This window comes from Microcaecilia unicolor, chromosome 11 (genome assembly GCF_901765095.1).
Source record: "Microcaecilia unicolor chromosome 11, aMicUni1.1, whole genome shotgun sequence".
Classification (NCBI taxonomy): domain Eukaryota; kingdom Metazoa; phylum Chordata; class Amphibia; order Gymnophiona; family Siphonopidae; genus Microcaecilia; species Microcaecilia unicolor.
In genome coordinates, this window is record NC_044041.1 from 113,019,030 (window position 1) to 113,046,147 (window position 27,118).

Sequence of the window (27,118 nt, forward strand, 5' to 3'; positions counted from 1 at the left end):
AGTAAAATACAGAAATGGATGGGAAGTTCAATTCCTTGGTCAGCTGAGTTTTTTCTCTTCTCAGCAAAACCACCTGGTTTAAAGAAATGCCAGCAGGACCTGGTGCGGCTTGCTGTGGAGGTGGCACGGGTGGTTATTGCCTCACAGTGGAAAAATGTAGGGGTTCCATCGATTGTTAAATGGCACAATAAGCTGAGCTATGTGTGCGAGATGGAGAGACTTCTGGCTGAACGCAAGCACCAAATGGGCAAATGGCACTCAATATGGAAAAAGTTCACATAACTGTATTATGCAAGTAATAAGAAAAAGTGATTAGGAAGAGGTTTGTAGGGTACGACAATCTGAGGTTGCAGTGGGAGGGGAGGGGGGGGATCCATTGCACTATAAAATTGTTAAAAAACAAAAAAATTTTTGAAGTTACACGTGGTTTTAAAAATAGAAACTATTGACGAGGAGTGATGGAGAGAGGGGAGTTACCAAATGTCAATGTATCGTTAAGACCCAATGCTATACTCTTTCTGTAATGGACACATTAATGTATTGTTCAATTGTTTAATAAAGACTTCATACAAAAAAAAAAAGTTTGATGACAGACGGTATCATGTTGTTTTAACTGAGTACATTTTCATATTTGACTGTTATTCATTTGGTTGCATGTGTTTCTTTTGAATTGTCATCAATAAAAATGTTGAACCATTTAAAAAAGAAAGCCAAAGCGGAATACTACAACACATACACGAATCCAGAACAGACTAATAAGAAAAAAATATTCAAACTCATGAAAAAGTTACTGAAAACACAGGACATACTGGCATCAACTGAAACAACACCTACTGCAGATGAACTAGCTCAATATTTTAAACAAAAAATAACAAAGACAAGATCTAACCTCGCAATACCGCAAACATCCATCACTGACTTCCTACAAGACTGCGAATCCAATACCCATAACATGGCAGACAGAATCTGGTCCACATTCGAACCACCCAAAAAGAACACAGTAAAGGCACTACTGGCAAAATAAGCACATGCAAAATGTCCGCCACACAAATGCCCCAACTATATGATGAAAAATCCACCAGAATGGTTCATCAAATGCATCACCAAACATATCACACACGGCAGAAGGACAATTCCCAAAAGAAAAGCAAAATCATTCTCACTCCAATCCCCAAGAACACAACCAACAAGATCAGCGACCTCACAAACTACAGACCAGTGGCCTCAATACCACTACTGACCAAAACGATGGAGGGGTTTGGTAACACAACAACTAATGGAATACTTAACAAAATTCTCAATCCTACACAAATCCCAATCAGGTTTCAGACCACAACACAGCACCGAAATAGTCCTAACCACGTTGATAACGAAGTTCAGAAGCCTAATAATCCAAGGTCAGAACATTCTATTAATGCAATTCGACATGTCCAGTGCGTTTGATCTAGTAGATCACGCAACACTGATGACCCTGCTAGATTACATGGGAATCAGCGGTACAGTGGCCGCATGGTTCAACAGCTTCCTAAAGATCAGATCCTACATCGTAAAGATGTCCAATCAACTATCGACATCCTGGATCTCTGAATGTGGGGTACCACAGGGCTCACCGATATCACCAACACTATTTAATGTAATGATGGCACCACGGGGAAAAATTGGAGTTTATGGGCTTCAACCCATTCATTTATGCAGATGATGTCACCATTTACATACCTTTCAACAACAATATCACAGAAATTACGGACAAAGTGAAAACAGGTGTGGACATTATGGAAAACTGGGCAGAAACTTTCAAACTCAAATTAAACAGATACAAAACCACATTCCTGGTACTGTCAAGATCGCAAAACCCTACAATCCACCAAAACTTCACAATCAACCACCAAACATATCCAATTGAAACACAGTTAAAAATACTGGGAATCATCCTTGACAAACACCTAACACTAGATAATCAAATATCAGCAGTAACAACAAAATGTTTCAGAACGCTATGGAAACTGAGAAGGATTAGAGACTATTTTCCTAAACAACCATTTTGGATAATTGTACAATCGACTATACAATCACAGCTAGATTACTGCAATGCAGCATATATCGGCTGCACTAAAATAGCTGCAAACTGAAACACGGCAACAAGGCTAGTTTTCAAGTCGTCGAAATATGAAAAAGCAACCCCACTACTCAAAACACTACACTGGCTCCCAATTAAGGCAAGAGTGATCTTCAAAGCCAGCACCATCATATAGAAATACCATTTGGTATGTCTCCAGGATACATGCTAGACTTGGTAAAACTATCCCCAAGAAACGCAAGCCCGGAAACCAGAGGCTACCTACTTCTACACCTACCCAATTGCAGAAACATAACTTACAAATCCACCTACATGGCTGGATTTATCTACTTGGGCACCAAATGGTGGAAAACTCAATACCAAAGATCACAAGAAGCATCACTATCCATCTTCAATTCAGAAAAGAACTGAAAAGATATCTCTTTAAAAAAAAAAAAAATCTACAACAAATAATTAACTATCACCGTCCACTCCAATTATCCTATATAATAATTCTCACCTCCAATGTTCTAATGTGCCTGGTACCGTGGCTACCTCGGAGGTGGTCTGCTAGGCAGTTTAGAATGCACTGACGTCAGTGATGTCACTGACAGCTGATTCCAAGGCAAGGGGAGGAGTAGGGAAACACGCTCCGCGTGTTTCCCTACTCCTCCCCCTGCCTGGGAAACAGCTGTCAGTGCCCCCCCCTCGGCGCAACACCCAAGCCCCTGCCCTGCAAAACCGCGAGCCAGGCAGGCAGAACCAATCAGCTCTCAGTTTTCTCACATAATTTTGCTAAGTAGAACAGATTAGCAACTGGACAAAAATCTATAATGAACTGGGGTCTAGTCCAAATTATTTCAGACAATGCCTGATCACAGAGCATTTCTGTAATGAAACGCCTAGTCACCCACCAGGCTTCCCCGCAGCTACTTAGAGGGTCTATCCCCAGAACAACTCAGGTCCGCCTGCACCTGCCAATGTGCTCTACACTAGCACCCTCCTCCCACCAACTGGGTCCCAACCACCTCTGGGCGAGTCTCCCACTCTCAAATTATCCCCAGTGATTTCTAGGTTACTGGGGCCACACTTCCAGTGGCCCTACAATTCCTAGAAAGCACTCACAGACCCAACACACAAACCACCAGGATTCTTAGTCAGTCCAGACAAGCAGAGGCAATAAACTAAAAATATTTATTGTCATGAAAAATTAGAACAATGAACAGAAAAGGTGCAACCAGCAAACAAATAACAGGTAACTGAAATAGGATTACTTATAAAACTATCTAAACATTTTTTCCTACATCAGCACACAACTGTGGAACTCATTACCAAAAGCCTTAAAAACGATGTACGACCACTACTACTATTTAGCATTTTTATAGCGCTACAAGGCGTACGCAGCGCTGCACAAACATAAAAGAAAGAAAGACAGTCCCTGCTCAAAGAGCTTACAATCTAATAGACAAAAATAAAGTAAGCAAATCAAATCAATTAATGTGTACAGGAAGGAGGAGAGGAGGGTAGCTGGAGGCAAATGGTTACAAGTGGTTACGAGTCAAAAGCAATGTTAAAGAGGTGGGCTTTCAGTCTAGATTTAAAAGTGGTCAAGGATGGGGCAAGACGTAGGGGCTCAGGAAGTTTATTCCAGGCGTAGGGTACAGCAAGACAGAAGGCGCGAAGTCTGGAGTTGGCAGTAGTGGAGAAGGGAACAGATAAGAAGGATTTATCTATGGAGCAGAGTGCACGGGAAGGGTTGTAGGGAAAGGCAAGTGTGGAGAGATACTGGGGAGCAGCAGAGTGAGTACATTTATAGGTTAGTAGAAGAAGTTTGAACAGGATGCGAAAATGGATAGGGAGCCAGTGAAGCGACTTGAGGAGAGGGGTAGTATGAGTAAAGCGACCCTGGCGGAAGACGAGACGGGCAGCAGAGTTTTGAACCGATTGGAGAGGGGAGAGGGGAGAGGTGACTAAGTGGGAGGCCAGCAAGAAGCAGATTGCAGTAGTCTAAACGAGAGGTGACAAGGGTGTGGATGAGGGTTTTGGTAGAGTACTCGGAAAGAAAGGTAAAATTATGTATAATCATACCTGATAATTTTCTTTCCATTAATCATAGCTGATCAATCCATAGACTGGTGGGTTGTGTCCATCTACCAGCAGGTGGAGATAGAGAGCAAACTTTTGCCTCCCTATATGTGGTCATGTGCTGCCGGAAACTCCTCAGTATGTCGATATCAAAGCTCCATCCGCAGGACTCAGCACTTAGAGAATTACACCCACAAAGGGACACTCTGCCCAGCTCACCACCGCCGAAACGGGGGAGGGGAAGTAACCCAGCTCATCCCCACACAAGTGGGGGAGGGGAATCCGTCCAGCTCATCCCCGCGGAGCGGGGGAGGGACACCACACCCGCCGATGCGGGGGGATCTGGCTTATCCTGCAACCGCGGGAGGAGCTGACTGACCCGAACACCGCCGAAGCGGGAGGGGTACAAAGCTGCCCTACAGCCGCACGAAGCGGGAGGGAGTGCTGGCAGAATTTAAATCTCAATCCAGCCCCGTAAAACGGAGGGGAGAGGAATGCAGCAGCTCACTGTAACACAAACTCGTCTCAACTCTTCAAGAATCCAAGTGAAGGAAGAACTTGAACGCGAAGTCTTTCTGAAGTAACTGAAGACTAAACTTGAACCTGAAATGCAACCAGAATAAAAACAGTACAGATATCTGGGAGGGGCTATGGATTGATCAGCTATGATTAATGGAAAGAAAATTATCAGGTATGATTATACATAATTTTACCTTCCATATCATCAAGCTGATCAATCCATAGACTGGTGGGATGTACCGAAGCAGTACTCACCCAGGGCGGGACATAGAAATCCCTGACCTCAACACTGAAGCTCCAAACCGGGCCTCCGCCCGTGCAGCCACAGTCAAATGGTAATGCTTGGAGAATGTATGAGCCGAAGCCCAAGTTGCCGCCTTGCATATCTCTTCCAAGGAGACGGATCCGGCCTCTGCCATCGAGGCCGCCTGAGCTCTCGTGGAGTGAGCCTTCAGCTGGATAGGCGGCACCTTCCCCGCGGCCACATAAGCCGCTGCAATGGCTTCCTTGACCCATCTTGCCACTGTAGGCTTAGCAGCCTGCAGACCCTTACGAGGACCTGCAAACAGGACAAACAGATGATCCGATTTCCGGAAATCATTGGTCACTTCCAAGTATCTGATGATGATTCGTCTCACATCCAGATATTTAAGAGCAGAGTACTCCTCTGGGTAGTCCTCCCTACGAAAGGAAGGGAGACAGAGCTGCTGATTCACATGGAAGCGAGAAACAATCTTGGGCAGGAAGGAAGGCACTGTGCGAATAGTCACTCCTGCCTCAGTGAACTGCAGAAAAGGCTCTCGACATGAGAGCGCCTGGAGCTCGGAAACTCTTCTGGCTGAAGTGATAGCCACCAAAAAGACTGCTTTCAACGTCAGGTCTTTCAGAGATGCCCTCGACAAGGGTTCAAAAGGCGGCTTCTGCAATGCTCTTAGCACCAGGTTGAGATTCCACGCAGGCACCACTGAGTGCAGAGGAGAGCGCAGGTGATTAACTCCCTTGAGAAAGCGCACCACATCTGGCTGTGAAGCCAGGGAAGCACCCTTCAGGCGGCCCCTGAAGCAAGCCAGAGCCGCTACCTGGACTTTAAGGGAACTGAGCGACAGGCCTTTCTCCAGACCTTCTTGCAGGAACGCCAACACTGAAGCAATTGGAGCAGTGAAGGGAGAAAGTGAGCCTGCTTCACACCACGCTGCAAAGATACGCCAAACCCTGGCGTAAGCAGTAGAAGTAGAGCGCTTCCTCGCTCTCAGCATAGTGGCGATGACCTTGTCTGAGAAGCCCTTCTTCCTCAGACGCTGCCGCTCAATAGCCAGGCCGTAAGACCAAAGGGGGAGGGATCCTCCATCACCACAGGACCCTGATGTAACAGGCCCTGCTCCACTGGCAGCCGCAGAGGATCGTCGACTGAGAGCCTGATCAAGTCCGCATACCAGGGACGTCTGGGCCAATCCGGACCCACCAGGATTACCCTGCCGGGATGCTTTGCCACCCGGTCTAGCACCCTGCCCAACATGGGCCAGGGCGGGAACACATAGAGGAGCTCTTGTGTCGGCCACTGTTGGAGAAGAGCATCTACTCCCAGGGATCGAGGGTCCCGTCCTCTGCTGAAGAAGCGCGGCACTTGGCAATTGGCCGATGACGCCATCAGATCTAGGCTCGGCTGGCCCCAGCGCTTCGTGATGTCCAAGAACGCCTGAGCCGATAGCTGCCACTCTCCGGGCTCCAAGGTATGGCGACTGAGAAAGTCCGCCTTGACATTCATTACTCCGGCAATGTGGGCCGCTGAAAGCTGCTCCAGGTTCGCTTCCGCCCACTGGCAAAGATTCATAGCCTCCTTGGCTAGAGGGGCGCTCTTGGTACCTCCCTGGCGGTTGACATAGGCCACAGCCGTGGCATTGTCCGACAGTACCCGTACAGGCTTCAACACCAGTACCGGGATGAACTCCAAAAGCGCCAACCGAATGGCTCTGAGTTCCAGGAGGTTGATAGACCACTTTGCCTCTGCAGGAGACCAGAGCCCCTGCGCTGTCCTTCCCAAGCAGTGGGCTCCCCAGCCCGACAACGAGGCGTCCGTCGTGACGACAATCCACTCTGGGGTCACCAGAGGCATTCCCGCAGACAACTTGTCTGTCTGCATCCACCAGCTCAGCGCCTTGCGCACTGCTGGGTCCAAGGGAAGTCGCACAGCATAATCCTCCGACATCGGAGTCCAGCGCTGCAGCAAAGAGTGTTGAAGTGGTCTCATATGAGCCCTGGCCCAGGGCACTACTTCTATCGTGGCCGTCATAGAGCCCAACAGCTGCACATAGTCCCAAGCCCGAAGAGGAGAGGCTACCAGGAACTGGTCCACCTGAGCCTGAAGTTTGACAATCCGATTGTCTGGCAGGAACACTCTGCCCACTTGGGTGTCGAATCGAACTCCCAGGTACTCCAGGGACTGAGTCGGACGCAGCTGGCTCTTCTCCCAGTTGATGATCCATCCCAGGGAGCTCAAAAGAGCAACTACCCGGTCCACAGCTTTGCCGCACTCTGCATAAGAGGGGGCTCGGATCAACCAGTCGTCCAGATAAGGATGGACTTGTACCCCTTCCTTTCGTAGGAAGGCCGCGATGACCACCATTACTTTGGAAAAGGTCCGCGGAGCAGTAGCCAACCCGAATGGGAGGGCTCTGAACTGGAAGTGTCGTCCCAGGACTGCAAAACGCAGAAAGCGTTGATGAGGAGGCCAGATGGGAATATGCAGGTACGCTTCCTTGATGTCCAGGGAAGCCAAGAACTCTCCTGCCTTCACTGCCGCTATAACAGAGCGGAGAGTCTCCATGCGAAAGTGCCGCACTTTCAAGGCCCGATTGACCCCTTTGAGGTCGAGGATAGGCCGGACAGAACCTCCTTTCTTTGGTACCACAAAGTAAATGGAGTAACGTCCCTTGCCAAGCTGACTTTCTGGCACAGGAACGACCGCGCCCAGGCGGATCAGATTGTCCAAGGTCTGCTGCACTGCCACAGCTTTGACCGGAGACTTGCAGGGGGAGAGTACAAACCCGTCTTTTAAGGGTCGGCAGAACTCTAGCTTGTAGCCGTCTCTGATGACTTCCAGCACCCACGCGTCTGAAGTTATTGTGGTCCACTCGCCCAGAAACGAGGACAGCCGTCCTCCAATCTGCACTGGGGGGTGGACCAAGGCCCCGTCATTGGGTACGAGACCCTGGGGGAGGACCGGAGTGAGCACCTCCGGGACGGCGGTCTCTGCGAAAGGAATGCTGCTTGGGGGAGAAATTCCTCTTGAAGGAAGAGGGGGCAGAGGAACCCGACCTGCCCGGGCGATACCGACGGGCTTCCTGCAACCGTCCTCTGGAGGTACCGGGACGAGTACTAGCCCGAGCCCTGACCTCTGGTAATTTCTTGCCCTTAGACGTGCCGAGATCGGTCACGATTTTGTCCAGCTCGACCCCAAAGAGCAGCTTGCCTTTAAAAGGCAATCTAGCCAGGCGGGATTTAGAGGCGTGGTCAGCAGACCAATGTTTCAGCCAAAGCCACCGCCGCGCAGAGATTGTCTGAGCCATGCCTTTAGCTGAGGCCCTCAAGACATCATACAGCAAGTCTGCCAAATAGGCTAAGCCCGATTCCAGGGCCGGCCAATCAGTCCTCAAGGAATGATCCGAGGGGGAAGCCCGCTGCACCATAGTCAGGCATGCCCTGGCCACATAGGAGCCGCAAACTGAGGCCTGCAAACTTAAAGCAGCCGCCTCAAAGGACGACCTTAAGGCCGCCTCCAATCTTCTGTCTTGGGCGTCCTTTAGGGCCGTGCCACCTTCCACCGGCAACGCCGTTTTCTTAGTCACCGCAGTGATTAAAGAATCCACGGTAGGCCACAGATAGGCCTCACGTTCACTCACAGCCAAAGGATAGAGGCGGGACATAGCCCTAGCCACTTTAAGGCTCGCTTCCGGGACATCCCATTGAGCCGAAATTAAGGTGTGCATGGCATCATGCACGTGGAAGGTTCTAGGCGGGCGCTTCGTCCCCAGCATAATGGCAGAGCCAACAGGGGCTGAGGGAGAGACGTCCTCCGGAGAGGAAATCTTCAAAGTGTCCATGGCCTGTAACAACAGGTTGGGCAAATCCTCTGGGCTAAAAAGCCGCGCTGCAGAGGGGTCATCCGCTCCATCCGAGCGGGGATCCGTCTCCTCCAAGGAATCCGCAAAGGACCGTTGGGAGACCTCAGACACGCTGCCCTCATCTACATCGGAGGAGACAAAGTCCTCCAAGGCCTGGGAATCAACCCGAGGGCGTTTACCTCTGGGAACCTCAACCTCTTTACCAGACGAGGGAGCAGGGGCAGCGTTTTGCATGAGGAAAGCCTGATGCAGCAGCAAAACAAACTCGGGGGAGAAACCCCCCAGACTGTGCACTTCCGCAGCCTGGGCAACAGCCCTAGACGCACCCTCAACCGGCGCTCGCAAGAGCGGGGGAGAGACATGCTGCGCATCCAAAATGGCGTCCGGCGCGACACTCCGCGAAGGAGCCGCGCGGGAAGAACGGCGCTTAACTTTAGCCGCTTTTGTGCCGTCGCCCAAATTAAGGGCGTTCATGGCATTAATGTCTCCAACCTCAAGGGTGGCCCACGAAGAAGCCGTCCGAGCCGCGTGGCCGGCCAAGATGGCGGAGGCGAGGAGCGGGGGATGGGCGTTTATGGCGGGAAAAACCGCCACGCCGGAGGAAGGACCGGGACATTCATCGGTCACGAAACTGTCACCCAACATGGGCGAATCAGGCTGTAAGACCCCCGCATCCCCTCTAGAAGCGCTCAAGCGATCCGGGGAGCGACCCTTTGCGCCCTCACCCTCCGACGCCATATGCCACGAGGAGAAGAATCGGGGAACCCCCTGCCCGCTATAAAAAGGTAAAAATTACCTGCTGTCCGCTCCGAGCTGTAACGAACTGGTGTCCCAGTGAGTAGCTGCAATGAACGTTTAAATAAACGTCGAAATAAACGCCTTTAAGGACGTTTAAAATTTTTTTTTTTTTACGGAGCCAGCAGGAGGGGGGAGAAAAGGAGGGACCTGGCACCACCAGGTTTGCACTTGCTCAAAAGAGCCCTCAACCCCAGGCACTCAACAAAACCTAAAAATTAGGCTTGGAGGCCTAGCCAGAGCTGCTGCTGTGTGTGACCACCACCTGCTGAGATAGAGAACATACTGAGGAGTTTCCGGCAGCACATGACCACATATAGGGAGGCAAAAGTTTGCTCTCTATCTCCACCTGCTGGTAGATGGACACAACCCACCAGTCTATGGATTGATCAGCTTGATGATATGGAAGGGGCGGATTTTACGGATGTTGTAAAGAAAGAAACAACAGGTCTTGGCGATCTGCTGGATATGAGCAGAGAAGGAGAGAGAAGAGTCAAAGATGACCTCAAGGTTTTGAGCTGAGGAGACAGGGAGAATGAGAGAGCCATCAACAGAAATAGAAAACGGGGGGAAAACATCCTGAAAGCTCTAAAAACTAACTTGTTTAAAAAGGCATACCCTACTGATCCAACTTAAATGCCTGATCTCAGCAACACAACGAACCAAAGTACGTAATGGACCTAACACAACTCTACCGCTGTACGATTCCCATGTGGCTGTGCCACATGAACTTTATCTTACCACATCACCACATTGTATTGTTTACAGGGCCTCAAAAAAGAGATCTTTCTCTCTTTTCTCCCTGGCTAACACTGGGGAAAAAAGCCAGTACATCCTAGACAAATTGAGCTCCTGGGCCAATTAGAGCCCAGAACAGGTTTTCAACGGTATACTGCATCTTACTTCCTATCTGTGTTAGACTAAAGAAAAAAAGCAGTCATTCCTAACAGCTTTAAATAAACATACACCACCTGCTGGCCAAACTAGAGAAATACACTTCAATAAATAAATCAATACAGTTCACAGACTTAAAACCCAGTTTTGTCACAACTTCCAATGACTGAATACAGTTCCTTGTGTGACGCTATCATTAACAAGTTCCTTAAGTGATAAAAGCAGTGGAACATTCTTTAAACAGCCAAGCAGGTGCACCATCATGAGGTGAAAACTGTAGTGAGCAGCTTGTGAAAGCTACTTGAGTCAAAGGGGCAAAAGGTGAAAATGAACTGCCTTTACAAGAAGATGAGAATGAAGTCCAAGGACTTGCAGGGCAGGGGGAATCTTGAAAACTGACCAGTTTGTATATCAGGTATTTTGCAAAGTCATCAGCTGAAAAACTAAATCTAGTTGAGACTGGTAATTTCTAGAGCAAAGTTAGTTTACCAATCAGAACAGCAGATGTTTAGGATAATTCTCTGTTGTTGAAATCGGTATTAAGATCTCTAGCGTACCAAGGGCAGGGTGGTCCACCTCAGGTGCAGACATAAAGAGGGTGCACAGAGCAGGAACGCGGTTGTCGGCTCTGCTGGTCCTCTGCCCCCTTTGATGTCAACTTCCTGTTCCAGGGCTGGGGACCAGCACAGCTATGTGCCTGCTCTGCATACCCCCTTGCTCGGAGGATGCTCCACCCCGGGTGGCAACTAAAACAGGTTAAGATATAAGTGTGTTTGCTTGTTTCAATTAGTATTGTAAAGTCCTACAATCTCTGAAGGGCAAATAGGGACCTGGACTTCCTCCATTCCTGATCTGCTCTTCCAATTATCATCTTATGCATTAGACAGGGTGAGGGGGGGGGGGGGCAAGTTATCAAGCAAGTTTTGTCAAAAGCTGCCTCTCCCCTGAGGAAGGGCATCAGGTAAAGTCTCCCCAGCACTCCCCGACATCAAACTTAAGTCCGTGAACTTACCAAGTTCCGCTGGGATGACCAGTTTTCTTTTTTCACCCTCACACATTCTGAAAAGGAAGGGAAACAAGCTCAGTGCACCACTAAAACAAGACTGCTGAAGACTGGGAAAATATAAAAGGAGATGGCCAACTCTATACATGCTTTGGTTTTTATATACCTCTGCTTGCCCTGGATAAGATGCATTCAAATCTGAACCAGGATTGCAGTTATGGGCACATGTGAAAATATGTCCACAGCACAACACATCAGGTGGTCAGCATAACAGCTGCCTCATATTTACACCAGTCTCTCCAGTGGATGCAAACATGGCATTTTTCTGAAATGATTGTGGGTTTCAACTGCACACTTCAAAGCTTGAATGGACACTTCTGGCCACACGCTAAGAAGGTCCGTCAGGGGACCACGACAACTGGGACACAGAGTAATGAATCTGCATCTCCATCTAAGCAGCAAGTCCTGTGGCACCCATCAGGGAGGCCCAGGCCTGCAGAGAATTCTTTGCCAGAGGAATTCCCCACACCATTCCCAACTAAAATTTCATTGCTAATCACATGAGACTTCAGGAGTAGAGTGCATTGCTCTCATGACTGCTAGCTATTCCTCCCCATGCAGAACACAGGAGATGAATTACCCCAGGAGACCTTGGTCCCAGCCCTTGATCACCTGCCCAGTTCCCAGGGTGAAAGTAAATGGCTGGTCACGAGAGATGCTACTGTCAAATTCCGAGCCGTCTTCCAGCTTCCCCTTTGGAGAGATATGAGAAAGTGGAGAAGGAAAGGATGGGGGACAGAGGAAACCACTGAGTTCCACTTAGGTCAGAAAATATTTAGACAGCACAGCAACATCAAGCATACAGTACAATGTCCCTCAAACATTTACAAGTCCTCATGATAAAACTACTCCGCCAGGGGTGACTGTGCTCTATCTCCTCCTCTGCAACACCAAAATCTCACTCACTGTATATAGCTCCTTCCTTTAAATAACATAAAAGAATGAAAGGCATGCCATGCTGGGTGAAACCAAAGGTCCATCAAATCCAGCATCCTGTTTCCAACAGTGGCTAAATTTGAGTCACTACAAAAGTACTTGGCTGAGCCATATAACTTTTGGTTGGTACCAGGGAAGTGTGTCAGGAGTTGCAACCTATTGGTTAGAACAGTGGGCTGAACACAAGGAAGCCAGGGTTCAAATTCCACTGCAGCTCCTTGTGTTCTTGGGCATGTCACTAAACCTCCCACTGCCAAATAGATTGTAAATGCTCCAAAACAGAAAAACATACTATGCAGCTCCTTGTGACTGTGGGCAAGTCACTTAACCCTCCATTGCCCCAGGTAATACCGCTTTGAATGTAGTTGCAAAATACCACAGAAAGGTGGTATATCAAGTCCCATTTCCCTTTCTGGAATAGAGGAGTGTGGTAGCCGTGTTAGTCCACTCTTAAGGTTATCAATAGAAATCAAACAAAATAAAACATGGAAAAGAAAATAAGATACCACCTTTTTTATTGGACATAACTTAATACATTTCTTGATTAGCTTTCGAAGGTTGCCCTTCTTCGTCAGATCGGAAATAAGCAAATGTGCTAGCTGACAGTGTATATAAGTGAAAACATTCAAGCATTACTATGACAGTCTGACAGGGTGGGGGTGGGTAGTCAGAATGATTGAATATTTTAACACCCAACAGAAAGGACTTAACAAGGATCTGGGGTTCCTAGCCCATTATAAACCATAAAGCTGTATTTCTCTGTTGATCACCCTCCCCTCACCTATCCACACCCATCCTGTTAGAATATCAATGATATGCTTTGATGTCCCCATGCCTACCTCCTACCCACCCCCATCCTCCCACCCTGTCAGACTGTCATAGTAATGCTTGAATGCTTTCACTTATATACACTGTCAGCTAGCACAGTTGCTTATTTCCGATCTGACGAAGAAGGGCAACCTTCGAAAGCTAATTAAGAAATGTATTAAGTTATGTCCAATAAAAAAGGTAGTATCTTATTTTCTTTTCCATGTTTTATTTTGTTTGATTTCTATTGATAACCTTACTGGAATGTAACTCACAGCTTAGGACCTTCTGGATTCTGCGGTATATAAATTCTGGTTTAGATTAGATTTTGAGCTACTACTTGACAAGGTGTGAGCCAAATCCAAAGTCTCCTCCCTCCCAAGTCTACCTGGCTATTGATATATGGATTTTTTTCTCCAGGATCTTGTCTAAATTCCTTGAAATCTGGCTACGTAGAAGCCTTGATTACATCAGAAACAAAATTCCACAAATTATGAGCTGATTAAAAAAAACACATTTTTTTCCAATTTGTTTTAAATCTGCTACCTGTCAGTTTTATCAAATGCCCCTACTTCATGTACCATTTGACAGAATAATTAACAGTTTCCTATTTACCTGTTCTATCCCACTCATTATTTTATAAGCGTCTATCACATTCCCTCTCAATTATCTTCTCCAAGCAGAAAAACCCTAACTAGGCATCTCACACAGCCCCTCCACCAATATAACACCGATATGTCCCTCACAGTATAGTGCATATGCAATATGTCTCCTTTTCGGGATTTGATGGGGCAGTTATCCACACGTTTCTTCACCCCAATCTGCAGTTTCTTCTTGCCCTCATTTCCATGGCCAACAGAGCAGACAGCCCAGAGGATGAAGGAGAAAGTGGCCAGTGCTGGCCTCAGCTTCATTGTGGAAATCTTCCCCTGTAGATAGGAAAAATAAAATCAGAAAAATACAAAATTTCCTTTCAAGTACAAAAATGACATTTCTAACAAGGCCAAACTGTTGATGCATTTAAATCATCAGTCAATAACCATATATACAGTCTAAATTTGCATAATATCTCTGAAAGACTGAAAACTGCCATATAAAACAGCCAAAACTTGCAAGAAACCCTCTTTTTAAAAAAAGTGATCATACATATGGAGCCCTGAAAATCTCAAAGTGAAAACTTTTGAAAGAAAATTAATAGGTATGACTAAATTTCACTTTTCTTGAGTCCTTCCATACCAGTCCAAACAAGCATGCTGTGTCCCTTTTCCATCAGCAGAGATACTGAACTTTTCCAGTGACATCACCGGTATATGGACTGGTGCCTCCTGGAATTCTCCAGTATATTCCACCGAAGCAGAAGTAGGTCCACTGTATCACACCCAAGCCCTATCTGACCACTGCAACATAGAAAATAATCAATATAGTGGCTATATACACTACAAGAGAGAGAAGAGCAGAAAACTCAGAGTCCCATAGAACCAAAGTCTTCAAGGACAAATCCTAGATTGATATGGCAGGACTCAATAAAAGGAAATTAATAAGTATGGCTAAATTTCACCTTCCTTATCGTCCGCCAGACCAGTCCAAACAAGTAGGATATATTCAAGCAGACTCTCAACAGTGGGGGTGGGGAGAAGGAAGACAAGGCCCCCTGAATCATTGCTGTACAAAAAGCCAACTGACCTCTGGCAAGCACATTAAGCCATGTTTTACAAAGGAATGAAACAACTAAGCTGCCACTCTATAGATATCTCCAGGCCACGCCGCCTGGGTCTCTCCACCTGATTCTCTTGGAACTTGCCTATTCTGAATTAGAAAGCCTCAATGGCTGCCTTGATCCAGCAAGCAATGGAAGCTTTTGAGGTTGCAAAGCCTTTGCCTGGACCATTGAAATAAACAAACAGAGATGTAAGCGATGGAAGGAATTTGACTCCTGCAAGTAACGGAGTAAGACTCTCTTGGAGTGAGCATCTGACCCCTATTCCAGAAAGGAAGGCAAGGATACCTCATGATTCACATGGAGGAGGGAAATAACCTTCTGCAGGAAGGAGGAAACTATTTGAACTGACAATCTTCTGATGAGAGATACGCCAAGATCTGCAATTCTGATACCTTTGCATGAACATGATAGCGACTAATTGTATCTTCAGCATGAGGTCCTAAAGAAAGACTGCCTTCAACAGCTCAAAGGGTGAACCTAACAGCACACTGTGGACCGAATTCAGATCCCACGAGGACTGTGCTTGGTCCTAAACAGCAGTGCCCCAAAAGAGCCTCCAAGCCCTGAGCCACATCAGGATTCCTCCCATTCCCCCTGCCTAGCCAGGAAGGGGGACCCATAGCATCCTTAACCAGCTGTACTACCCTGCTGGAGCCAATATGTCCCCAGGGCCTCTCTAGAGAGCTGATTGGGGCCCCTAGGGGATCTTTGCTGGCCTCAGACCTCAAGACACAGTGGAGAAATTGTTCTCTAGCCCCTTGGACCAGTGAGAGAGGCTACTGTTGCTCAGTAGCAAGATGGCTGCTTGTTCCCACCAAAGCCATTGAGACCACAGGTCCCTTGGTGGAGGCAGCAACTACCTCTGGAACCCCTCTCCTACCCCCCCAGGCCAACCTCCTGTGTGGCCATTTCAAGCACTGGAAACAACCCATCATAGGTGGGGCACAGGGAACCAGCAGCTGTGCTCAGCCACGAGATCCCACAGATAATGCAGAACCTGGCCAGCAGACATGACAGAAAGTCCTGGACTATCTCACTGAGAAGTATGAAACCAGAAGGGCAAGGGGGAGTGAGAGGGAGGAGTTGTAAGAGCTGGCCTGTGGTGCAATGGGAAGAGCATGATTACCAAGGGGGGGGAGGAGGCAGGAGAGAGAAGATATTGAGGGAGATGGAAAGTGAAAAAGAAGCTTTCATTTTTGGTCAGCTGCTAGTTGCAAAGCTGATTTAGTGCAGGGCCTTTTGTGGCTGCACCTGTATAAGGCCAGCCCTGACCATCTGCTGGAGATAGAAAAATACTGGAGAATTCTAGGCCATAAATTCCAATCCCAGCCATCAAAACTCCCCCTCCCCCACAGAGAGATTAAAAGAAAATATGAAACATCTCAGGATCCCTATATTGTAACGACAACAATGGTACTTTACCCTTCATAAACTAATGTAGATTTACAAAACGGGGTCGGCCCAGTACTGGCAACAATATGGGGAAATGGGCAACTTCTATCATATATGATGGATCTGCCCAAAGGTGAAGACCTTTTGGGCAACACTATATACCAAGGTGGCTGGTTTTCTTCCTGGCCTACAACCTTAGTTGCTTGTTGAATTACTGGGCAGTGGGAGTTAAAAAAAAAAATAAAAAAAGGCCACCACCAACTTTGACCTGTATCTATACGGCTACTCAAATTTTATTGGTGAAGTGTTGGAAACAAACTGTAACTCCATCATTGGAGTGTGTCTTAAAAAAAGCAGATTACTGCTGTGTATTGTCTCATCTCACGGCACTATCACCAAATATGGGATGCACACACAACAGGGCGTGATGGAACGGCCTAGCTTCTATGCATAATAGATGGGAGCTGAGAGGACCTTGTACATGATTTTTGCTGGGGGGCTGGATCTGGAGGGGATAGAGGGTGGGAGCAATTTTGTTTGTATTTAAAGCATTTGGCTATTTGTATTGTATATGGTTGTGTATACTTTTTATTGTTCGTATTGCTGTTCTTGGCTTTGTTGGGAAACAAAAAAATATATGGAGAAAAAAAAGGAGCTATAGTAGCTGTTAAATTAAAATGGGGAGGGGGGGGGGGGGAGCAACAGTTGCCCATGAGCACATGGTTCGGTGTGGAGTATCCTTGAAGGAAACTATTGAAAGAGGACATTTAAGGAATTCCAATAGAGACGTTTTAACAAAGGTGAAAGAAAGCCAGGAGTGTTTAAGGGCAGAGAAGAGTAGATGATGCTAATTATCCCTGTCAACTTCTAAGCAACTTGTAGATGCAGAGAAAAAACACAATTTGAAGTGTCTGTATACAAATGCTAGAAGTCTAAAAACTGAGATGGGAAAGTTACAGTATATAGCACTAAATGAAGAAGTAGATATGACAGGCATCTCAGAGACCTTGTGGAAGGCAATGGGACACTGTGTTAAAAGGGTACAAATGATATCACAATGATAGAGTGGATCAAAGTGGAGGGAAGGGATGCACTATATGTTAAAGATGGAATTGAGTCAAACAAAAATAAACATTCTTCATGAAACAGATAGCAGTGTAGAATTCTTATGGCTAGAAATTCCATGTGCAAAGGGAAGGAGTATACCGGCAGGACTGTACTACCACCAGGACAGGACAGATAAAAAAAATATAGAAATCATGAAAGCTGGCAGAAGTATAATAAAGGGTAATTTCAATTACCACAGTATTGACTGGATAAATGTTACATCAAGGAGCACTCAGGAGGTAAAATTCCTAGATGTAATAAATGACTGTTTCTTGGAGCAACTGGTCCAGGAACCAACAAGAGGTGGACCCCCCTGCAGTCCATCTTTCCCATTTAATGTCTACTTGTCATTCTGCCTTCTTCTGCATGGTCCCCTCTCTCTGGAATGCCCTTCCCCTTTTCTTATGATCTGAACGATCTTTAAGTCCCTATTGAAGGATCATTTGTTTGCAGCAGGTTTTCCTTTCGTGGAGTCCTCTGGGAACACAGGCCTTGAGCTGCAGACTACCTACGTGTGATGGTCTCTCTCCTTCTCCTTACCTTTCCTGTGAAAGTTGTTCCTTTCTTTGACTTCATACACTTTGGATTGTACACCACTCTGATACAATGTTTAGGGTGGTATATCAAATATCAATAAACTAAACTATTTTAGATCTAGTCCTTAGTGGAATGCAAGGCATAGTACAAGAGATAAAGTGCTGGGTCCACTGGGAAACAGTGATCATAACGATCAAATCTGAGCTAATATCTGGCGTGAAGTCACAAAGGAAATCTACTATAGCAGCATTTAATTTTCAAAAGGGTGACTATGATACAATGAGGAAAATGGTTAAAAGGAAGATAAAAGGATCAGCTGCAAAGATTAGGACGTCAAATCAGGCATGGACACCGTTTAAAAATACTATCTTGGAAGCCCAGACCAGGTGTAATCCACTTATTTACAAAGGTAGAAAGAAGAGCAAATGATAGGCAGCATGGTTAAAAGGTGAAATTAAATAGGCTATGAGAGCCAAAAGAACATCCTTCAAAGAATGGGAAAAGGACCCAAATAAAATAAGAAGCAACATAAGCACTGGCAAATTAGATACAAAGCACTGATAAAGAAGGTTAAAAGAAAATGAAGAGAAACTTGCCGCAGAGGCAAACACAAAAACAGTAAACTTTTTCAGGTACCTCGGAAGCAGAAATCCATGGGAGCAAAAGGAGCAATCAGGAAGGACAAGGACATAGCAGAGAGACTGAATGAATTCTTTGATTTGGTCTTTACAAAATAAGATGTAAGAGATCTACCAGAAACGGTTTTCAAGGGTGATGATGCAGAGGAACTGAAAAGTCTCAGTGAACCTGGGAGCCATACTGAGCTAAACAGACAAATTAAACAGTAGTAAATCACTTGGACTGGATGGTATGCACCCTAGGGTACTGAAAGAACTCAAACATGAAATTGCTGATCTACTGTTAGTGATCTGTAACCTGTCATTAAAGTTGGCCACAGTACCTGAAGACTGGATGGTGGCCAATGTAACACAAATTTTTATGTTTCAACATTTTTATTGAGGAATAACCTTATGGTCTCTGTGAGACCAAACATACAGCAATACTTAATATCCATACAGCTGCTTCCAATCTTAAAGAAAAACAATTATACAATTTTCTCCCCAGTCACCCCAACTTGTTCCAACCCTCCCCACATTAATTCCCCTCCAACTTCGACAAATTTCCTTGAAAACCCCCCAAATAACAATTCCCCCTCCCTCTCAGTCCCCCCTCAACATTCAACGGGTAACATATTAAACATATTAACACATGGCTATTAGCAGACCCTACCGTCCCCTAGCTCATCCCTCCGTAACGCCGATTTAAAAAAAGGGGTTCCAGGAGTGATCCAACTGGCCAGGTAGTCCCTGAGGGTTGGGTTGAAAAACATTCCTTAGGCTTACCCCCCCCCCCCCGACCCAACTTAAATGCCTGAAATCAGTGACACTATATCACCACAGTTCGTATTGATCACAAAACAATCTCATCTGTTCTTACTATCCTCTATGCAGCCCCACCACATGTTCCTTCATGTGGTCCCTACCCTTCCTACCCCAACTTAACCATTATCTTTATTTGCTTTACTCCGGAGTCTATTAACACCTCTCCGGTATCATGCAAGCCACATTGAGCCTGCAAATAGGTGGGAAAATGTGGGGTACAAATGTAACAAATAAATATGTGAAATTATAGACCGGTAAGCATGACTTCAGTGCGGGGCAAAATAGTGGAAGCTATTATACAAAAAACTACAGAACACACCACAGACAAACATGGCTTACTGGGACAAAGTCAGCATGGATTCAGCCAAAGGAAGTCTTGCCTCAGCAATTTGTTTCATTTCTTTGAATTTGTGAATAAACATTTATTTATTTCCATACACTTAATATACTGCTAAAAGGCCTAAACACAGGCAACTAAGTGGTTTACAATAACCACATAAGAGAACAAATAACTAAGCGGTTTATAAAATCAGGTACATAAAAATCAGTAATAGAGATTTTAAACTAACCGGAGACAGAGAAACAGAGAAGAGATGGGTCTTGAGAGTGCATTTAAAGGCAGAGAGAAAGGGTTGATTCCTAATGTGTAATGGTAGATCATTCCAGAGCTTGGGACCAACATAGCGGAATGGAGGCGGTGGGAGGGGGACAGTACTTGAAGGTTATTGTCAGAATATTCATAAAAGGTAAGCCAGTTGATGTAGCGTACCTAGATTTTCAGACAACTTTGGATAAAGTACCTCATGAGAGACTCTTGAAAAAAATTAGTCATAGGATAGGAGGCAATGTTCCGTTGTGGACTAGGGATTGGTTATTGGACAGAAAACAGAGGAAAGGGTTAAATGGCCATTTTTCTCAGTGGAGGGTGAATAGTGGAGTGCTGCAGAGATCTGTACTGGAACCGGTGCTATTTAACATATTTATAAATGATCTGGAAACTGGAATGACAAGTGAGGTGATTAAATTTGCAGATGAGAAATCTATTGAAGGTAGTTAAAACACATACGGACTGTGAAAAATTGCAGGAAGACCTTAGGAAATTGGAAGAGTGGGCATCCAAATGGCAGATGAAATTTAATGTGGACAAATGCAAAGTGATGCATATTGGGAAGAATAATCCAAATCTACTACTACTACTTAACATTTCTAGAGCGCTACTAGGGTTATGCAGCGCTGTACAAATTAACAATTAAGGACGGTCCCTGCTCGGAAGAGCTTACAATCTAAAGGACGAAATGTCAAGTTGGGGTAGATAAGTTATCATAGTTATCTGATGCTAGGGTCAACCTTAGGAGTCAGCACCCAAGAAAAAGTCCTCTAGGGAGAATAGAGGAGCATCCACCACAAATGGTGCAACAGCTTAGGGTCTCAGAACCTGACCAGAAAAGGGAACTGCTAGAAAAATGCGGACGCAATAGTCTCCTTGACCCAGCGAGTCAAAGCAGTGTTGGAAGCCTTGACACTCCGAGCAAAACCCAGAGAAAAAATATGACCAACTGAACTTGCTGGTCACCTCCAAATACAGCAAGAGAACATGGTGAATGACAAGTCAGCGAGAAGCAACCAAGGGGGATGGATATGACAGGAGGCCACCACATGAGGAAGACAAGATGGGCTGATGCGCCCCCACACCCTGCCAGGAAAAATCTGGAGGAGCTCGCAGAGCGGAGTCTGGAGCTCCGAAATCCAGCATAGCTGAACAAAACTAGGCTGCCCCGGAGGAAAGCACCTGACATCCTTAAAACGAGGACGAGCCTGACTCAACTGGAAAAACGCAGAAACTTGTCCACATGAAGATTTTGTGGAGTTGAGTCACCCAGATCCTAACCAACATCACTAAGAACACACCAAATAACAGCTTGCCCATAAAAGGGAGTGAACCCTCCCTCTGTATGAAGGTGCACCTGTTGCCCAGCAGCGCAACCACTGGAAATGATGGGTTGTGCACACCAAAGACATCTGCTTGGACAATGCCGGAATCCAGTCATACAAGGAATCTGCAAAACATGGCCACCCTGATCCCACATCTGGGCAGTCAGGAGGAGGACTGACTCTTGGAAGAATTAGAAAGCTGTTGCACCCAGCTAAGGCCTGCTGTAGCCATGCAAGCAGTAGGCAGCCACCTGCAGAAAGAGAGAGAACTTCTGAATCACCAGAAGAAGGTTGTGTTGAATCCTCCAGTGGATGGGAAGGTCCAAGAGAGATGGAAATCCCTAACAGCAGCAAGAGAGAGAACGTCTGAATTGCTAGAAAAAGGGTGCGCTGAATCCTCTAGTGGCTAGGAGAGGCCAAGAGACTAAAATCCCCAACTGAGAAGGGGCCAATGAAGTGACCTGATATGAAATCTGGACCACGGAGTACTGCCCAAGATCGAGGCCCTTGTGCCCAGCTCTGGAACATAAACCCAGATTCCAACACCTGGCAGAGAAAGGAAAACCTGACCTGGGTGAGAATCATCTGCTGATGAGTAACAGGAAAAATGGCATCCATAAGACTATGCTGAACATCCCTCCTAGATACATCAAGATTTGCATTGGAAACGACCAACTCTCGGTGAATCCCACTCTTATGGACTGAAGAAGAGAAGCTAGCTGGGAAGAAACGCAGACTCTCCTGAGAGGAAGAGGCGTAAACCAGACAATTGCGAGAAATAGATTAACATGAAATCCATCCTTGTGAAGAAGGGCTGTCCCTACTAGGCAGACCTGGAAAACAGATCATTCGTGGTGACGTGGAATGGCTGAAGCATCTGGTCAAGAATCGTGAACGGTGTCCAAGGATGGCAACTCACATACATTTTCTGAGGGAAGACAAAATGGGAATAATGGCATGCATCCTTGTGCTCCAGTGAGGGCAGAAACTGTACCAGTTGGAGTGAAACCATTACAGACTGCAACCTTCCCATTGGGAAATGGTGAATCTTGAACCCTCTGTGGACCACAGTGAAGTCCAAACCCAGGCAGAAAAGCCCTTTCATTGGACATGAATGCACTGTCAAACCTCAAGTGCCACTGGGGAGCGACTCCACAGTGCCTAAAAGAAGACGTGTGTTCAAGGTGATTGGAAGAGCGTAAAATTTGAGCTGGAGCCTGCATGGAGATTCCAAGAAAAAATCTACACCGTCATTGTCCAATGTCTGAGTCAGGGACATATATGTGCAGACAGTGGCAAGGAGCGGCTGGTATAGCTGGCCGGCATGACTGTGTACATGACGAACCAGAGTGGTAGTGAGCCAGAGCGTGCAGCAGAAAATAGCTGCTTGCCACAAGGCACATTTTTGACAGCAAAGGGGGGAGGGCAGTGTCCCAGCAACCTCTGTATCTCTGTGCTCACTTGTAGCTGGTTGCAGGAACCAAACAAGCTGTACCCTCACCTAGGAATAGCTCTGAAAGTGATACAAGGCCAAGACCATTCACAACATACAGAGAGTGGTGCTGTCGAAACAGTAGTGGATGGAGCAGATACAGTGGAGTTGAAGCTGGCATGCAAACACCTCAGCCACACCAGGAACAGCAGCACAGAGTGGAGCTGAACAGCAGCCCAGGAGTGCAGAGGCTACGCTTCAAGCCATGCCACGACCCTCCAGACAGGAAGGGAAGAAAACATGCTTTCTGGTAACAGAGCTGAGACTCCAGCCTGAAAGAAATGCACCTCCTGAAACCTGTGACCAGCAGGCAAAGGCTAGGTACCTTCCCGAAAAAACACTCTGTAGGCAAAAATTAAGAGATCGGATTAAGTTATATAGGTATGAACTGGGACCAACGAAACAGTACCAAACGAATTTGATTGATTTCTTTGACTAGGTGACCAGAGAACTGGATAGTGGACATGCGCTAGATGTAGTCTACTTGGATTTCAGTAATGCCTTTGACGCAGTCCCTCATAAGAGGCTCATAAATAAACTTAGCAGGCTAAAGTTATGACAAAGTGGTGAACTGGATTGGGAACTGGTTGAATAACAGATGGCAGAGGATACATTTGTCCTTTAGATTGTAAGCTCCTTTGAGCAGGTACTGTCCTTCTATGTTAAATTGTACAGCGCTGCGTAACTCTAGTAGCGCTTTAGAAATGTCAAGTGGTAGTAGTATGGTGGTAAATGGAGTTTGCTTAGAGGATAGAACGGTTAGTAGTACAGTGTCTCAGGATCGGTACCGAGGCTGATTTATTCAATATATTTGAGAGCAACATTGTTAAGTGGTTAGAAGGAAAAGTTTGCCTAATTTTCGAATGACATCAAGATTGGACTCCCCAGAGACAGTAGACATGAGAAGATATCTACAAAAATTATATGAATGGTCAAATGTTTGGCAGTTAAAATTTAATGGGAAGAAGTGCACAGTGATGCACTTGGGGTGCAGAAATACAAAAGAGTTGTATGCACTAGGGGGTGAGACTGACAAGCAGGGATCAGGAGAGACACTTTGGGGTAATAGTATCTGAGGATCTCAAGGCGGCGAAACAATGTGACAAGGTGGTGGACAAGGTGGTGGCTGTTGCCTGAAGAATGCTAGTCTGCATAGAGAGAGGCATAACCTTGTATAAGTCATTTTTGAGGCTCCACTTAGAATATTATGTCCAGTTTTGGAGGCTGTATCTCTTCAAAGGACATAAAATGACTTGAGGAAGTTCAGGGTGACAAAAACTGATAAAGGCTTTGTGTCATAAGACATATGAGAAGAGACTGAATATGTATAGGCTAGAAAAAAGGAGCGAGACAGGTGATAAGATATAGACATTTAATATACAATCTAACCTCTTCCAGAAATGTAGGAGTGGTAGAACTAAAGGACATGACTGGAGTTTGCAGGGAGGTAGGCTTAGTAGTAATGTCAGGAAATACTTTTTCACAGAGTGGGTAGTGGACACCTGGAACGCCCTTCCAGGAGACGTGGTAGAGTCAAAACCAGTGAGCGAATTAAAAAATGCATGGGACAGACACGGGGGATGCCTAAATAGAAAGAAGGATACAAACATAACATGGCTATTGAAGTGTTATATTGGGCAAGAGTAGTGGGAACTAAAGCTGAAGCCAGACAGACTTCTATGCTCTGTGTCTTGTAAATGGCAAAAGACTGAAGAAGATTCAGCAACTCCAGTATTGTAGAACAGTTTATTATCATGTCTTGTGAAGCTCAAGGGGGTGGGGGGGGAGGGAAAGATATTTTGACTGGTAAGTTGAATGTGTCAGCAATTTTTGGGAATGATATATAGCTATAACCAAGGCCCCCATCGTGTTTGGCTGCCTATATGGTTGGCATGGTGGAGACTCAACAACCAGTGTTTAAAAGCATGGGGGTAGCTGGAGCCTGCAGAGAGTGGTGGGCACAGCTTTGGCCATCTTGTTGGGCAGACTGGATGGACCATGTGGATCTTCATCTACCATCAATTATTGTGTATTATAGTATTCTCAGTTTTGCTCTCCATTTCTTTCCTAACATTCTATTTGTTTTTCTTAGCTGTCACTGCACACTGAACAGCGAATTTCAAGGTACCAGAGTTTTCAAGCGATATACCGCCTTAGGGAATTCCATCAAAGCGGTTTACAAAACAAATGATTAAGGAGGGCAGAAAGGAACTACAATTCAAAGAGAAAGTCAGAGGAAGAGTAAAGCAGAAGGCTATGAAAGGACACATAGACCCTTTTTCTGGGCAGTGACTCCTAATGTGGAAATTTGAATGTAGGGAAGAGTAAAGAATTATAGCTACATGATACATCACTTTGCACCTGTTCACATTAAATTTCATCTGCCATTTGGATGCCCAGTCTCTCAATCTTGCAAGGTCCTCTTGCAATTTCTCACAATCCACTTGTGATTCAACAACGTTGAATAACTGTTGTCAGCAAATTTGATCACCTCACCCATTATTTCTGTTTCCAGGTCATTTATAAATATGTTATGCAGCAGCAGTCCCAGCACAGATCCCTGGGAAATCCCACTATTCACCTTCGTTATTTATTTATTTGTAGCATTTGTATCCCACATGATCTAGTGCAGGGGGTAACGATACGAGGGCCGCTTGATAACAGTGATCATAATATGATCGGTTTTGATATTGGCATTGAAGGAAGTGAAACTAGGAAATCAAGTACGCTAGCGTTTAACTATAGAAAGGGTGATTACGACAAAATGAGAAAAATGGTGAAAAAAAGACTGAAAGGAGCAGCTCGCAGAGTAAAAAACTTGCATCAGGCGTGGATGCTGTTTAAAAACACCATCCTCAGGTCACGTGACGCCATGGTGCGGGGCTGACGCTGGAAAGCTAAGCTCCGCGCACACTCACCCGGAAATCAGATAATTTGACTTACCCAGGGAGCGAAACGCCACAATTTTGAACTTAAAAGGTGGGAAAGCGATTGGCGAGTAGAGACTGAGTGAAGAAATCGAGAATGGCAGCGAAATCAGTGAGAAAAGAGCGAGACAAATCGAAACCGCCAGAAACCAAGATGGCCGACCAGCGAGACCCTGGCGAATTAGCGGTGGGCTCCGCATGGCTGACGGAGATCACGGCCGAGGTTACAGCGGCGGTCGAGGCCGCTTTGGACAAAAAGCTTCAGCAATTGCTCGATAGGGCGGAGGAGGCTCATGAGCGTATAGACAGTATAAATATGGAGCTAGATGAAGGATTACAGCGGATTACAGAGTTGGAGGAGACGGTGGGGGCGCAGAAGGAGATCAACAAGAAACTGGAGAGGAAAGTACAGGATCTGGAGACAAAGATCGATGACTTGGAAAATAGGAGCAGGCGAAACAACCTGCGTTTGGTTGGCTTGCCAGAATCGCTTATCGATAAAGATTTGCCTACCTTTTTGGAGGATTGGTTGCCGAAATCATTACATATAGAGGACAAATTACAGAGTTTTTGTATTGAACGAGCCCATAGAGTTGGACCTCCGAGACAGCCTGAGAACAGGCCGCGCGTAGTCATACTAAAAGCTCTGAACTTTCGGCATAAACAACAAATTCTGGAAGCGATAAGAGGAGGCAAAACTCTCACCTACCAAGATAAGAAGATCCTTTGTTTTCAGGATTATTCTCAGCAGGTGCAGGCGAGGAGGAAGTCCTTTGCCCCTTTATGTACGGACCTTTTCAATAAAAAAATAAAATTTGCGCTCTTGTATCCGGCTAAGCTGCGTCTCACGCTAAATGGAGTTACAAAATTTTTGGACACAGTTGAAGCAGCTAAAACATACATTCAACAACATGGTGGAGAACAGATCCTCTAATGGGAAGGATATAACTACAGAAGCATTTGAGGGAGCTCTACAAGACGGGGGCTTACTTGAAACTAATTTGCTATGGGGAATCCTCCCCGGAAAACTTTTTTTTTTGATTTCTCTAGGATGGAACATTGAAGGATGAAACAGAGATTCAGCTACGCCCTGATCAATGCTTGAATATATGGGATATTGTAGACGATTTGATATATATATACAACAGAGGAATCAGACATGGACTGTGGAATATAATATGGAATTGCAAGGGTCGTATGTGTATGGAGAGGCGGAACGCAATATGAGACCGAAAGAATATACAGAACTGAATCACAGCACAGGGTGCTGAACCATTGCTAGGATGTGGTGGA

At 45.9% G+C, this 27,118-nt stretch overlaps 1 protein-coding gene across 2 annotated transcripts in view; it reads right to left on the reverse strand.

Annotated features, from left to right (window-relative positions):
• Window positions 1-27,118, reverse strand: part of FKBP2 (FKBP prolyl isomerase 2) — a 69,750-nt gene that overhangs the window by 13,192 nt on the left and 29,440 nt on the right. For both annotated transcript variants that reach the window (XM_030218640.1, XM_030218639.1), the window contains exons 2-4: window positions 14,023-14,205; window positions 12,114-12,226; window positions 11,483-11,529 (exon numbers count right to left, since the gene is read on the reverse strand). In XM_030218640.1, coding sequence (XP_030074500.1) covers window positions 11,483-11,529; window positions 12,114-12,226; window positions 14,023-14,190 — 328 coding nt within the window. In that variant the 5' untranslated portion in view covers window positions 14,191-14,205. The remainder of the gene's footprint in view (window positions 1-11,482; window positions 11,530-12,113; window positions 12,227-14,022; window positions 14,206-27,118) is intronic.